This window comes from Ranitomeya variabilis, chromosome 4, assembly GCF_051348905.1.
Source record: "Ranitomeya variabilis isolate aRanVar5 chromosome 4, aRanVar5.hap1, whole genome shotgun sequence".
In the NCBI taxonomy this organism is placed as follows: Eukaryota; Metazoa; Chordata; class Amphibia; order Anura; family Dendrobatidae; genus Ranitomeya; species Ranitomeya variabilis.
Window position 1 is genome coordinate 628,957,714 of NC_135235.1, and position 15,701 is coordinate 628,973,414.

General features: G+C 47.2%; 1 protein-coding gene across 5 annotated transcripts in view; it reads right to left on the reverse strand.

Annotated features, from left to right (window-relative positions):
- Positions 1–13,358: 13,358 nt before the first annotated feature.
- LOC143767282 (oocyte zinc finger protein XlCOF8.4-like) overlaps positions 13,359–15,701 on the reverse strand; it is a 43,319-nt gene continuing 40,976 nt past the window's right edge. For 2 of the 5 annotated variants that reach the window (XM_077255497.1, XM_077255498.1), the window contains exon 7: positions 13,363–14,822. In XM_077255497.1, coding sequence (XP_077111612.1) covers positions 13,870–14,822 — 953 coding nt within the window. In that variant the 3' untranslated portion in view covers positions 13,363–13,869. Of the gene's footprint in view, positions 14,823–15,701 lie in introns of all 5 variants that reach the window. The other 3 variants (XM_077255493.1, XM_077255496.1, XM_077255494.1) reach the window with 3 other exon arrangements.

Genomic DNA, 15,701 nt, shown 5'->3' on the forward strand with positions numbered 1-15,701 from the left:
ACTCCCCATAGTATATAGCAAAGCCCACATAGTATATAGCACAGCCCGCATAGTAGATAACACAGCCCACACAGTAGTATATACAGCACAGCCCGCACAGTAGTATATACAGCACAGCCCGCACAGTAGTATATACAGCACAGCCCGCACAGTAGTATATACAGCACAGCCCGCACAGTAGTATATACAGCACAGCCCGCACAGTAGTATATACAGCACAGCCCACACAGTAGTATATACAGCACAGCCCGCACAGTAGTATATACAGCACAGCCCGCACAGTGGTATATCCAGCACAGCCCGCACAGTGGTATATCCAGCACAGCCCGCACAGTGGTATATCCAGCACAGCCCGCACAGTGGTATATCCAGCACAGCCCGCACAGTGGTATATCCAGCACAGCCCACACAGTGGTATATCCAGCACAGCCCGCACAGTGGTATATCCAGCACAGCCCGCACAGTGGTATATCCAGCACAGCCCGCACAGTGGTATATCCAGCACAGCCCGCACAGTGGTATATACAGCACAGCCCGCACAGTGGAATATACAGCACAGCCCGCACAGTGGTATATACAGCACAGCCCGCACAGTGGTATATACAGCACAGCCCGCACAGTGGTATATACAGCACAGCCCGCACAGTGGTATATACAGCACAGCCCGCACAGTGGTATATACAGCACAGCCCGCACAGTGGTATATACAGCACAGCCCGCACAGTGGTATATACAGCACAGCCCGCACAGTGGTATATACAGCACAGCCCGCACAGTGGTATATACAGCACAGCCCGCACAGTGGTATATACAGCACAGCCCGCACAGTGGTATATACAGCACAGCCCGCATCTCTCCTCCTCCTCCCCCCACCGAGAATGTCCCCACACTCCAGTAAAAAAAAAAAAACAAAACACAACACTCCTCACCTTTCCTCTTGCCCGTGTTGCTTCCTGCTCCTGTCTCGGCGGCTGCAGTCTGCCCGGGACACAGCAGGTGCGCGATGATATGACGTCATCGCGCACCCGCAGTGTCAGAGGCAGAGCGGGGAATGATGGGAGAGGGAGCATCTGTAGACGCTCTCTCCTCCATCATTGCATTCAACTGTACCGGCGTCATAGACGCCGGTATAGTTGAATGCGACGGCAGGGGGGTGAGTCGGCGGCGGCAGGGGGAGGCGGATCGAGCGGCCCACGACTGGCACCGGCCCTTCTGGCATTTGCCAGAAGTGCCCGATGGCCAGTCCGGCCCTGGTGGGTGGAATGTGGGCAGTGACGGTGTGCGTGTATGTGTGTGCTGGGTCTGTGGGCTGTTCGGATGTGTGCGGCGCTGTGCGGGACTGTTCAGGTATGTGCGGGGTCTGCGGGCTGTTCGGATGTTTGTGGGGCACTGTTTGGATGTGTGTGGCGCTGTGCAGGACTGTTCGGGTGTGTGCGGGACTGTTCGGGTGTGTGTGGGACTGTTCGGGTGTGTGTGACGCTGTGGGGGACTGTTCGGGTGTGTGTGGGACTGTTCGGGTGTGTGCGGGGATCATCCAATAGGACTACAAGTACGCAGCATCCAATCTGCAGCTAATTCGGATGTAATCCTGACAGTGGACACGCACCCTACACTATCCATACATCTATCAATAGATATATCTATCCACATATATCTATAGATAGATATAGGAATAGATAGATGTATGCATCTATAGATCTATCTATATGTAGCTCTGTCTATCCATTTCATCTATCATCTATATGTCTATCTATCTGTGTGTGTTGAGTGTGGGTTGGACAAATGTAAAAGAGGAGGTTGGACAGAAATGACACTCAATAATGTTCAATAATACATCTTTAGCTTTCAAAAACGCATACAAAAACGCACAAAAAACACGCAAAAACCGCACCAAACTGTATCAAAACCGCACCAAAAACTGCATCAAATCTTCACCAAAAACTGCATAAAAAAGCATAAAAAACCTGAATCAAAACCACGCAAAAAAACGCACCAAATACTGCAGCAAAAACTGAATCAAAACAGCGCAAAAACTACACCAAAAACCGCACCAAGAACAGCATCAAAACCACACAAAAAAAGCCGCATCAAAACCGCGCAAAAACATGAAAAAAAATGCATCCAAAACGCAGCTCCGTTTTCTGCAAGGAGATGCAGATTTTGTGCAGACAATTCTGCACCCAAATCTGCAACGTGTGCATACAGCATAAAACTGACCTGCCATTATGATTCTCCAGGTCGTTACGAGTTCATAGACACCAAACATGTCTAGGTTGTTTTTTATCTAAGTGGTAAAAAAAAATTTCAAAACTTTGCTAAAAAGAAATAAAATAATTGCGCCATTTTCTGATACCTGTAGCGTCTATGTTTTCTGAGATATCGTGTCGGGTGAGGGTTTTGCGCGCCGAACTGACGTTTTTAATGATACCACTTTTGTGCAGATACGTTCTTTTAATCGCCCATTATTACATTTTAATGTAATGTCGCGGCGACCAAAAAAAACATAATTTTGGCTTTTGATTTTTTTTTTCTCACTATGCCGTTTAGCGATCAAGTACATTTTTTATTTTTGTATTGAAAACAGCTGACATGTTGCAGCTTTGAAGTGGGCTCACCGCGAAGCCCACCTCAAAGTGGGGGATACTGCCAGCTGACGTACTATTCCGTCAGCTGGCAGAAAGGGGTTAACAATGTTTATGTAATTTAAAAAAAAAAAAAAACGGCGTGGGCTCCCGCGCAATTTTCGGCGCCAGAGGGGGAAAGCCGACGGCCGGGGGCCAATATTTGTAGCCTGCTATGAATATCAGCCTGCAGCTGTCTGCGTAGCCTTTACTGGCTATTAATATAGGGGGACCCCCCAAAAAAAAATGACGTGGGGTCCCCCAGCCTAGAGAGGGGCCATGGATATTGGTGTCCCCCCCCCCCCCCCCCCCCGGCTACAAATACCAGTCCGCAGCTGCTCCGGAAATGGCGCAAGATAAGTAAGATGCGCCAATTCCAGCACTTAGCCCCTCTCTTCCCACTCCCGTGTAGCGGTGGGATATGGGGTAATAAGGGGTTAATGTCACCTTGCTATTGTAAGGTGACATTAAGCCGGGTTAATAACGGAGAGGCGTCAATAAAACGCCTATCCATTACTAATCCAATATTAATAAAGGGTTAATAAAACACACACACATTAGGAAAAAAGTATTTTAATATTCTTCATTTAACCATACTTACCATATTTCAGAGCCTGCAAAAAACGTAAAATAATAAACCGTATACTACCTGTCCGCCGTAGTCCAATTAATAATGAGTGTCCCACGACGATCTCCCCTATAGAACAGTGACATCGGGTGATGTCACTGCTCTATAGGACCCTCAGTTACACACTGACAGGAGACAATGGCTCCTGCAGTGCATCACTGAGAGGTTACCTTAGGACAAATCTCACTTTATGGCAATTGCTGCCTGTGAAAATTTCTCAACAGCAATGGCATAAAGTGAGACTAGGGACTATTTTCTCACAGGGGCGTAGGAATACATTGTGGGGAATACAGTGCGGAAGGATACCTTCCTCCCCTCATTGTGTTCCTGGTGCCCCTGTAGAGCAGTCGCATCAGCAGATGCTCCTGCTCTCCACGGGAGATCGTCGAGGGACACTCGTTTTAATTGGATTTCTGCGGATCAGGGAGTATATTGGTTGTTTATTATTTTAATATTTTTTACAGATGACAATGGCTTCAGGGAACAAAGTGACAAGTGATGGTGAGTATGTACTGTATGTTACATGTACTGTATGTCTGTTGTATGTTGTATGTATGTACGTACTGTATGTGGCATGTTTCATGTCGCATGTCACATGTTGCATGTCATCGCATGGTGCAGGTCGTCGCATGGTGCATGTCGTCGCATGGTGCATGTCGACGCATGGTGCATGTCGCATTACGACGCATGGTGCATGTCTGCCGCATGCTGCATGTCGTCGCATGGTGCATGTCATCGCATGGTGCATGTCGTCGCATGGTGCATGTCGTCGCATGGTGCATGTCGTCGCATGGTGCATGTCGTATGTTGCATGTTTTCGCATATCGCATGGTGCATGTTGTCACATGGTGTGTGTTGTACGTATGTATGTACTGTATATGTGTATTTATTTATTTATTTATTTATTTTTTACATTCAACACATTAGCCGGATGATGGGACTACTACTGTCCCATCATTGGCTAATGTGTCACTCACTGTCACTGTAGCAGGCAGAGCCCGATGGGACTTGTAGTCCCATCGGACGATGCCTACACACGCACACACAAACACACACACACACACACACACACACACACCCCCAAAGACCACCCCCCAGCACATACCGCAGAGCGCCGGCCTGCACAGCGCCGGCCCGCACAGCGCCGGCCCGCACAGCGCCGGACCGCACAGCACCAGCGCCCGCACATAAAATCCCTGCCTAGCCCCGCCCGCACATCCCTGCCTAGCCCCGCCCGCCCCCAGCACAGCCCTGCAGCCAGCAGCCCCGCCCACAGCCCAGTCATTCTTGATGAGTGACTGCTGACTGTGAGGCTGGCTCACGCCTGCTACTGACGTCACGTCAATTTCCAGAGTCTGGAAATTGACGTGACGTCGGCAGAAATAAGCGGCGGCTGCAGCCTGGGGGTCACGTGACTCGGACTCAGCCGCCGGAATAGCGCCGCTCACAGGCGAAAATGGTAACGGAAGGTAATTACACAATTCATCAGGGGCCCCGGGGGGATACATTGGGGGGGTTAATTGAAAGTAGTGGACAACCCGTTTTTGAATATCCATATTGAATCAGGAGCCCCATATAATGCTCCATACAGTTCATGGTGGGCCCCATAAGATGCTCCACATAAAATATGCCCATAATGCTGCACAAAAGTTAATAATGGCCCCATAAGATGCTCCATAGAGACATTTGCCCAATATAATGCTGCACAAATGTTGGTTATGGCCCCATAAGATGCATCATAGAGATATTTGCCCCATATAATGCTGCACAAATGTTGATTATGGCCCCATAAGATGCTCCAGAGATATCTGTCCCCATATAATGCTGCACAAACGTTGATCATGGCCCCATAAGATGCTCCATAGATATATTTGCCCCATATAGTGCTGCACAAAGAGAGAGACCTCAGAACGGAATGGAAAATCTGCATGATTTCAATGGAAAATGCTTGCAAAACCAGATTCGGAGGCCGGATTCATCTTTTGACATGTCCGTTTCACACATTTTTGTCCGGTTCCGTCACTGTGCGCTTTTTTCGCCGGACGAAAAAACGTTCATCTGGACGTTTTCTCTGTCCGCCAGAAACAACTATTTGGACGGATCCGGCAAAAAACGGATGAAACATCTGGCCATCACGTGCAATCCGGTGATAATACAACTCTGGGAAAAAAAACACGGATCCCTTTTTTTTCAAAACTTGCCGGAGTGTGCCTGAAACAAAAAACCTGATGTGTGAAAGTAGCCTAAGGGGGAGAAGATTGTTATTGTGTAGTTTGGTGCGGATCCTGCAGAAAACAAAACACACAGTAATTCTGCAAAGAGTGAACACAGTCTTACAGACACAAAAAAGCCTGATGTATAGTGAAGCTACATAAAGATGAGAAAGTTCTGGTGTCTCAGACTGTGAATGAAGGAACAAAAAATAATCCACAGGTCCCAACTAGAGATGAGCAGGATGCACAGATGATGTCCCACCGGCCCTGGGTGATCAATCGCCATGCTGAACACGCCGGAAAGCAAGAGATTTCGGCCTCCCGATCAGTCACCACTGACCTGGATGCTGGACCACAGTACCGTGAATCGATCAGCTCATCTCTAGTCCCAATTGTCCTGGATACAGTGGACAGCCCCGAATTTCGGTCTATGACCTGCAGTCTCAAGCGTCTGCTGAATTTCCCTTACTACCACCACCCCTCTGACATCTCCTCCTGCCAAGGTAGAAAGAAATGGTAAATGAGCGTGGATTGGGGTGTGGCCAAAATTTGACAGGTCGCGCTACGTGCAATTTTCTGTCCCTCTTTCTGTTCTTCAAAAGTTGGGAGGTATGAGTATGTACGTATTGCAGTCTGAGTACAAACCGCGATGCACGGACTGGCTGCATGTCTCATGACCTGGACTTGGTTGCCTCAAATATATCCATGAGACTGTCAAGTTAAGGTGAGGGGAACTACGGCCAGTATTTGTATTGCAGTTAGTGATGATTCCTATTAAATATGTGTTCACAAAAGGTGAACAAATGTTTAACTTGACATTAATGAGGCCAAAACCCCGTCCACCCATGGCTAAAATTCCGGCCACTTGCTGGTAAACAATTAAATGGATGAGTGTGGGGAGATACATCAGCCGAACACCAGAATTTTACGCCCAACGAGAGCCAAAGAATTTAGTGGATCTCACTGGGTTGCCAGCTCCAATGGTTCACAGCAGGGAGGCGGCTCTTTGTACCGGATCGTTTCTGAACGCCTCAGCACTAATTGCAGTCCGTACTCAGATCGTGATACACAGACTACCGAATGATCGTGCACAGAGTGAGGGGGACCGCCTCAGTTTTACCTCAGGCGAGCAGAGCCAGAGGGTGTGGGACTTTTCAGTTGTTCTCACCTCAGGCGCACAGAGCCAGAAGGGGGGTGCTCCGCAGTTTTTACTTCAGGTGCGCAGTCAGAATGGGCCCTCTGCCATTTTTACTTCAGGTGCGCCCAGTCAGAAGGGGGCACTCCTCCATTTTTACCTCAGGTGAGCACAATCAGAAGGGGTGCACTCCTTCATTTTCACCTCAGACGAGCAGTCAGAAGGGGAGCACTCCTTCATTTTTATCTCAGGAGAGCACAGTCAGAAGGGGGGCACTCCTCCATTTTTACATCAGGCAAGCAGTCAGAAAGGGGGCACTCCTCCTTTTTAACCTCAGGCGAGCACTCTCAGTAGGGGGACACTCTGCCATTTTTATCTCAGACAGGCACAGTCAGTAGGGGGGCACTACGCCGTTTTTACCTCAGGCAAGCAGTCAGTAGGGGGGCACTCTGCCGTTTTTACTTCAGGTGCGCACAGCCAGAAGGAGGCATTCCGTTTTTGCCTCAGGCAAGCACAATCAGAAGGGGGCACTCGTCCGTTTTTACCACAGGCGAGCACAGACGGTAGGGGGTGACTACACCGTTTTTACCTCAGGCGAGCACAGTCAGAAGTGGGGCACTCCGCCGTTTTTGCCTCAGGAGAGCACAGTCAGAAACGGGGCACTCTGCCGTTTTTGCCTCAGGCGAGCACAGTCAGAAGGGGGGCACTCTGCCGCTTTTACCCCAGGAGAGCACAGCCAGAAGGGGGGCACTCAGCCGTTTTAACCTCAGGCGAGCACAGTCAGAAGGGGGCACTCCGCCATTTTTATTCCAGGTGAGCACAGCCAGAAGGGGGCACTCAGCCGTTTTTACCACAGGTGCGCAGAGCAAAAAAAAATAAAAAATAGTAACATAGAGCAATTTATATTTAGGCTCAATGCTTCCATCATAATGTGCAGAGCACGGCTCCTCACACATCCACCATTCCTCCCCACCATCCCGGATGCTTAGTTATACATATGAGATTAGATTTAAAAAAAAGTTATAGTTATTACAATGCAGAGATGCAAGTGCACCTAAACAGTCTCAGCACTGAGGGTTAATGTCCCCTGCGCCCAGTAATGGGGAATCTCCACAGAACATACCTCCACCTGCAGAGCCGCACGCTGGTACCCCTGACTGAATAAAGCGGCAACAGTGATGATGACGTCACACGAAGGGGCGGAGCTCTCTCCAGGAAGCGGCAGTGCACGTGTGTGATGCTTGTGTCCAGATCGGAGGTGATTTTTTGTGGACCTCGTTTTAACAAGTCCGCTCTAGACAGTTCAGAGCTGAGGGACCTGGACACTAGATCGGAGTTTCTGGAGGGAGGACCTCAAAAAATCCCCTCCTATGTAGTCAGCTCAGCACTGAAACGACCAGATCGGAGTTGGCTCCTGGAGCTCCTCATACAGACTTCATTATAGTCCCCTCTTCTGGCTTTTTAATGCTTTTTTTATAGAGTTTCTCAATGTTTTAATGGAGCAAACCTCACAGGTCAGATAGGAACATTTTTTTTTTACACTGTTCTATATTTTATGTATTTGGGCAAAATTCATTTTTTTCCTGATTTATAAAATGTACATTTTTATTGTCGCTTTTGGTAATATAAATAATTTCGCTCAGCGCTGATTGCTAGGTGTCACCAGAATGTGACTTTTACCGTCTGTCCTGTCCTCAGCAGCAACATTGTGAGGAGTGGGTGGCTCTTTACGGGGAGAGGGATAAAAGAGCGCAACCAACTATCATCATAAAAGCACAACCGACTGTCATAAAAGAGCGCGAACGACAATCATCATAAATGAGCGCGACCGACAGTCATCCTAAAAGAGCGGTACCGACAGTCTTCATAACAGAGTGCAGCCGACAGGCATCATGAAAGCGCAACCGACAGTCATCATAACAGAGCGCAATGGTCAGACATAAAAGAGCGAAACTGACAGTCATAATAAAAGAGAGCGACCGACAGTCATAATAAAAGAGAGCGACCGACAGTCATCATAAAAGAGCGCAACCGACAGTCATCATGAAAGAGCGCAACCGACAATCATCGTAAAAGAGCGTAACTGACAGACATCATAAAAGAGCGCAACCGAGTCATCATAAAAGAGCGGTACCAACAGTCATGACAGAGTGCAGCCGACAGTCATGACAGAGTGCAGCCGACAGTCATGAAAGAGCGCAACCGACAGTCATCACAATCTACAACACAGAAGTGAAATAAATTATTACAGAAATGTCCAGGGTCACTGGAGAACATTTTTCTTGTAATTTTCACCATTTTTGTGATGTAAATTCTGATGATTCTGTCGGCTGCGCTCCGTCACTGGCAGAGACTTATGCACATACAGGAAAATTTGAATTCTATCAAAACTGAGCAATCAGAGATCTGTGCAATGTTTTTTTAATTACAAAAAGCAATAATCAAAAAAATGAACTTTATTAATTTAAAAAAATGCACTAAGTGGCCGCTGCTTTCTCTCAACCATCGTTAAAGGAGATATCCCGGACTTTATGAGAAAAAAATAGGGCCTAAGCACTAACAGGCAGGTAATTGCTACTACTGGTTTATAATTGATGCATCCTCAGATACAAAGTTACACATTGGTGTGCACCACTGATAAATTATGGATACAATACAGAGAGAGAAAAAAAAGATAATGTGTAACTAAAATTTAACTTTCATTCCATAAGTGTTAAAGTAATATGTATAAAGTTACTGTACATACATCCAATGGGGATGTATATTGCATCACAAAGAAAATTTGTTGAAATGACCCACTGATTCCTATAGGTGAAAGAATGTGGGAGATGTATTAACAATCAAACGGATTATGACTGTTGTCCCCAGACTGACCCAATGACAAATATGTCAGGGTCACTAAAAAAACAGAGGTATAATTTTAAGTGCTTATTATATAAAGGACACAAACACTGAAGGATCTTTGGTATACAAACTGTAAGAGATGTGTCCGCATGTATAGCGGTGCAGTGCTCATCTGTTTGAACCTGCAATAAGGCAGCAAGCAATTGAATACAGCACTGGGTTAATGCATTATGGAGTAATAAGGGCCAATTACACCCCATTGCATAGTTATACCCGGGAATTATATTGATTTTGCGGTGCACACCCGATGGAGGTAATCACTACCTGAAAGGCGCTGCCGATAGTGCTGTCTTGCGGCAGTGGTAATGTATATGTGCTGCTTAATGTTTCAAGCGCGATCTCTCCCCAGTCATGCTGTAACATGTGGAGTGCTAGCAGCAGGAGTAGGCACATACTGTTTGTTGCGTGAATCCTCCGCTACAACAAGGTGCGATTCAATTGAGAGCAGGCTGTAATATAGCTCGAGTGCTGCGCTATGCCCCATTGACTCATATTAGTGATCCTGACTACCTCACATAAATTCTAGCTGTAGGACATGTGTCCCGACGCGTGTTTTGACGGTATACCAGCTTTTTGGCTACTTACCTGCCTGTTGTGCCTGGCGTCATTGTTCCCCTGCACAGAACCGCTCCTGCCAGATATTCACCTGCCTCTGCTGACGTCTTGTCTACAGAGTGGAGGCTTCTTTTCTGCTCAGCTCTATTGACCGGGCGGGACTGCCGATGTCATTTCTGACTGTCATGCTTATTGCCGCTGTTTACCTGGGGGCAGGGCCGTATTTAGAGTTTCTGCTGCCCTAGGCACTTTTAGTGCTGCCTCCCCCATTGGTGAGTATGACACTATCGGCAGTGACTTTGGCAAGAATCGCTGTTGTGAAAATAGCCTTTTGCAGCAGATCGGGCAGTTTTTTTGCATCTGCCGCGTAACGGATCACTTACAACGGATCACTTACGGCAACACTGCGTTTGGCTTCATTCATTCCCTATGGGATTTGTGGCACTTGCTGTGATCTGGCAAATGCGGTACCATACCTCCCAACTCTTGAAGGGAAAGAGGTATAAAGGTTGCGGCGCACGTAGTGCGTTGCGGCAAATTTTAGGCCACGCCTCTGACCACACCCATTTCACAACTAGTCACACCCATATCCAAGTCCCAACCACACCCATTTAGCACTGCTGATCACAACTGTTTCATATACAATAATTATAACCAAAAAAATATGGCCACACATGATGCTCCATACTGTATAATGACCGCACATGATGCTCCATACTGTATAATGACCGCACATGATGCTCCATACTGTATAATGACCGCACATGATGCTCCATACTGTATAATGACCGCACATGATGCTCCATACACTGTATAATGACCGCACATGATGCTCCATACTGTATAATGACCGCACATGATGCTCCATACTGTATAATGACCGCACATGATGCTCCATACTGTATAATGACCGCACATGATGCTCCATACTGTATAATGACCCCACATGATGCTCCATACTGTATAATGACCCCATATGATGCTCAATAGTGTATAATGCCCCCCTCCCATCTTGTATGCATGGCTCACCTTCCTCCCATCCCATATGCATGGCTCATATCCCCCCGCGTATGCATGGCTCATAATTCCCCCCCCCTGTATGCATGGCTCATATCCCCATATGCATGGCTCATAATTCCCCACCTCCTATATGCATGGCTCATAATTCCCCCCCTGTATGCATGGCTCATATCCACCCCCGCCCCCTGTATGCATGGCTCATATCCCCCCCACCTCTTGTATGCATGACTCATATTCCCCCCTATGCATGGCTCATCTCTCCACCCCCCCCCCCGTATGCATGGCTCATATCCCCCTATGCATGGCTCATAATTCCCCCCCACCTCCTGTATGCATGGCTCATAATTCCCCCCCCCCCTGTATGCATGGCTCATAACCCCCCCCACCTCTTGTATGTATGGCTCATCACTCCCCCCTCCATGTATGGCTCATCACTCCACCACCCCCCTCCGCTCCCCGCTCCTTCTCCCATGGCACGGGCAGCTTACCGTCCTCCTTCAATCCCCCTTGTCCTCTGTCCCTCATACTCACCTGTCAGCTGCTGCTGTCTCACACCAAGCGGGCGCGCCGACGGCGACATCCCTCCGGCTCTCTGCACAGGCGCAAGCTCGCAGCTCCTTCTTCCTGCGTGAGCGGTCACGTGATACCGCTCTCATTAAGGCTCATTAATATGCGCATATTCATGAGCCTTAATGAGCGGTACCACATGACCGCTCACTCAGGACGCGCTACAGAAGCTGAGACCAGGCATCGCTGGAGCAAGGTGAGTATCGTCTTCAAGGAGGGCGGGGGGAGGCGGCGGTCGGAGGGTGGGTGGGAGGCTGGTCCCGGGGGGGGGGGGGGGGCTTGGGGTGGTCGGGAGGTGGGAAAACAAAACAAAAAAAAAAAAACCTTGCTCGCTTGCTCAGGTACCGCCCCCCGCATCGTCCCCGCCCTAGGCACGTGCCCTCGAGTGCCTAGTGGCAAATACGGCCCTGCCTGGGGGATCCGGCTCTCAATCAAATCGACTCGGAAGTCCCACCCTGTTGCGACAGCAGAGGCAGTGGAATCCTTGGCAGGAGCGTCTGTGATCCCTCTATGCCGGAGACGAACTGTGCCAAGCACTATAGGCAGGTAGGTAGGAAGTATCAACCTGTTAGTGCTTAGACACATTTTTTGTTTTTCCATATATCCCTTAAGCAAAAGAGCCATCTATCAGAGTTCCAGATAAATCTCCACTCTGAACAGTACATCTCATTTGTCAGACTAACTCCACCCGAAGGGGCTAATTAATGAGCAGCAGCTGGAGGGCAGTCTTCACGGAGACAATGTGCTGAATTAACACCTTGTGTCCTCCTCTGGATGGAGTAGTTAAGTTGCAAAGAAAAGTGAAACACTTGCTTATTGAACCAGAAAATGGAAAGCATGCTTCCAAAAAGTCACTCTGAAGCCCAATCATAAGGCTCTATGCAGACAAGACCGGCAACTAACTGAAGTCCAGTCATGAGATGTAGCCTGGACATATGGCCCTACCATAGCCTAGAGGTCCAAGGCCTAGCTGCAAATGGGTTCCAGGTACAGCTTTGGCACAAAGGCATGAGACTAGAGTCAGCCCAGAGGCCCAGGCCATCAATGCAACATTAAACTATGCACTCACCTGTGCTGGCTCCATACCTGTTAGAAGACAGGGGGAGCTGGTAAAGCGGAGAGCCTACCGTGGAAGGAAGCGGAGTCCCGTCAGGAATGCTGCATTACTGCCTGTGCCCCCTTCCGTGTTCCATCGTGGAACGCACGCCGATCCTATGTGCCGGCGCCCCTTTCTGATGTCACTGGAAGCGCAATGGCCTTCTACACCACACAACTTTCGGAAGTAGCGGTGTTTTGCTGGTCGGCGTCCGAGCCGAGAGCCCCCACTGGGAGGAAGCGGCTCTACCCAGGAGGCCGTCCGCTCGACTGGTCTCTGGGGCTGAGGGACTCCCCACCGGGGAGTTTCCACCCTGGGCTACTTGACAGGGGGAAGGATTGACCTGCCGCACAATCCCCCTAAGCCCATTGCACAGGCTGACTGTTGGCTGAGGAACCTCTCAAAGAGGAGTCGGCCACAGTCCATCTGACCAGGAAAAGGGAAGGTTGAGACCCCCAAACTCTGAGTCCATCTGGTACAGCACTGATAGCTGAGGGTCCTCTACCTAGTGAGGTGTCGGCCACGGACCACTTGACAGGGAGAAGAGAATCCACAGGCTATCTTCGCTCTAGGAGCAACCTCTCATACATCCGTCCCTGTAGGGACAGGAAAAACACTGGAGGGTGGAGGTGGGAGGGTCCTTTTAGCCTCTCTATGATCCTGTCCCGCTATAGGTCAAGGAAGGACGTCCTCCATGGTGCTGTCCTGAGGGACGTAATGGAAATAAAACATTTTACAAATGGCGCTGATGTAAAGCAGATGTGGGAGGGAAATATTTATTAATGCATTTCTGTGGTATGACTATCTGGGATCATTCAAAGTTTGAAAATTGCAAATTTTTTTACATTTGTCAATTTTTTTTTTTTATAAATAAACACAAAACATATTGACCTAAAATTACCAGAATCATAAAGTATAATGTGCCATGAAAAAACAATCTCAAAATCACTGGGATTTATTGAAGAATTCTAGAGTTATTGCCACATAAATTGCCACATAAAGTGACACTGGTCAGATTTCAAAACTGGCCCGGTCACTAAGGGGTTTTAAATTAGGAAGAAAAAACAAAAAAAAAACAATCGTGGTATTGCACTTTTTTTTTGAAATTTCAACGCACTTGAAAAAGTTTATCACCTGTGTGAATTCTGATGTGTAACAAGTCTGGTTTTCCCACCAAAACCTTTCCCACATTCTGCACGTGAAAATAACTTCTCCCCTGTGTGAATTTTTTTATGTCTAATAAGATTTGATCTCCAATTAAAACATTTCCCACATTCTGCACAGGAAAATAGTTTCTTCCCTGTGTGAGTTCTCTGATGTACAAGAAGACATGCTTTCCAATTAAAACATTTTGCACATTTTTCACATGTAAATGGATTTTCTCCTGTATACATTCTTTGATGTTTAACAAGACTTGCTTTGTCAGTAAAACATTTTCCACATTCCGTACATGAAAATTGGTTTTTCCTTGTGTGAATTCTCTGATGTCTAACAAGGTTTACTTTCTGACTAAAACATTTTTCACATTCTGTACATGAAAATGGCTTCTCCCCTGTGTGAGTTCTCTGATGTATAACAAGTTTTAATTTCGTCTTAAAGCATTTCCCACAGTCTGAACACGAAAATAGCTTCGCTTGCTTTTCAATTCTCTGTTTTGTAATATGTTTGGATTTTTTGCATGTGTGAATTTTCTTATGTGTAACAAGATTTGTTTTCCGACTAAAACATTGCCCACATTCTGAACATGAATATGGCTTTTCCCTTGTTGTTTTAATCTGTTGTACAAGTAAAACCGATTTTGATTTAAAACATTTCCCACATTCTGAACAAGAACACGGTTTCTCCCCTATATGAGTTATGGGGTGTTCATCAACTCTTACACAACTTTGGTTTTGCATATTGTTCTTTGCTGAAGCAGAAGAAAAGACCTGTTGAATAGGATCAGATGGCAGATTTTTTATGATACGGAACTGAAGTATATCTGGGATAATGGCGTGTTCTTCACTTGTATGTGTGATACCACGTTCATCTGTTGCAAAATCTGAAAATATTAGATGTCCCTCTGAGCTCCTTGTACAGTCATCTGCCAAGAATAAAATACATTTTGATCATTTTTAAATAAAACTGCATTACAATTGCTAAAATTTATAATATATACCATTTCCATAAAAACTGTAATACAATAAATTATCAGCTGACAGAGCGTAGTCCACAAAGATGAGACTTATAATCTACTAGATGGTGGCCCGAATCTAACGCATCGGGTATTCTAGAATATGTATGTCCACGTAGTATATTGCCCAGTGACGTAATATATTGCCCAGCCACGTAGTATATTGCCCAGCCACGTAGTATATTGCCGAGTGACGTAGTATATTGTCCAGTGACATAGTATATTGCCCAGTTACGTAGTATACAGCACAGAGCCACGTAGAATATTGCACAGGCCACGTAGTATATTGCCCAGCTATGTAGTATATTGCCCAATGACGTAGTATACAGCATAGAGCCACGTAGTATATTGCACAGCACATGTAGTATATTGCCCAGCTATGTAGTATATTGCCCAGCCACGTAGTATACAGCACAGAGCTACATAGTATATTGCCCAGTGACGTAGTATATTGCTCAGTGACGTAGTATATTGCTCAGTGACGTAGTATACAGCATAGAGCCACGTAGTATATTGCACAGCACATGTAGTATATTGCCCAGCTATGTAGTATATTGCCGAGCCACGTATGACACAGGTTTAAAAAATAAACATACTCACCTTCCGCTGGCGCGTTGTAGCTGTGTCGCGTGCAGCCGGCAGCTTCTGGTCCCAGGGTGTGATGACGTCGCGGTCACGTGACCGTGATGTCTCGGCAGGTCCTTTCAGCGCAGGCGCGCAGGACTTGTGATGACGTCGCGGTCACATGACCGTGACGTCATGACAGGTCCTTCTGTCAGACTATCCGTG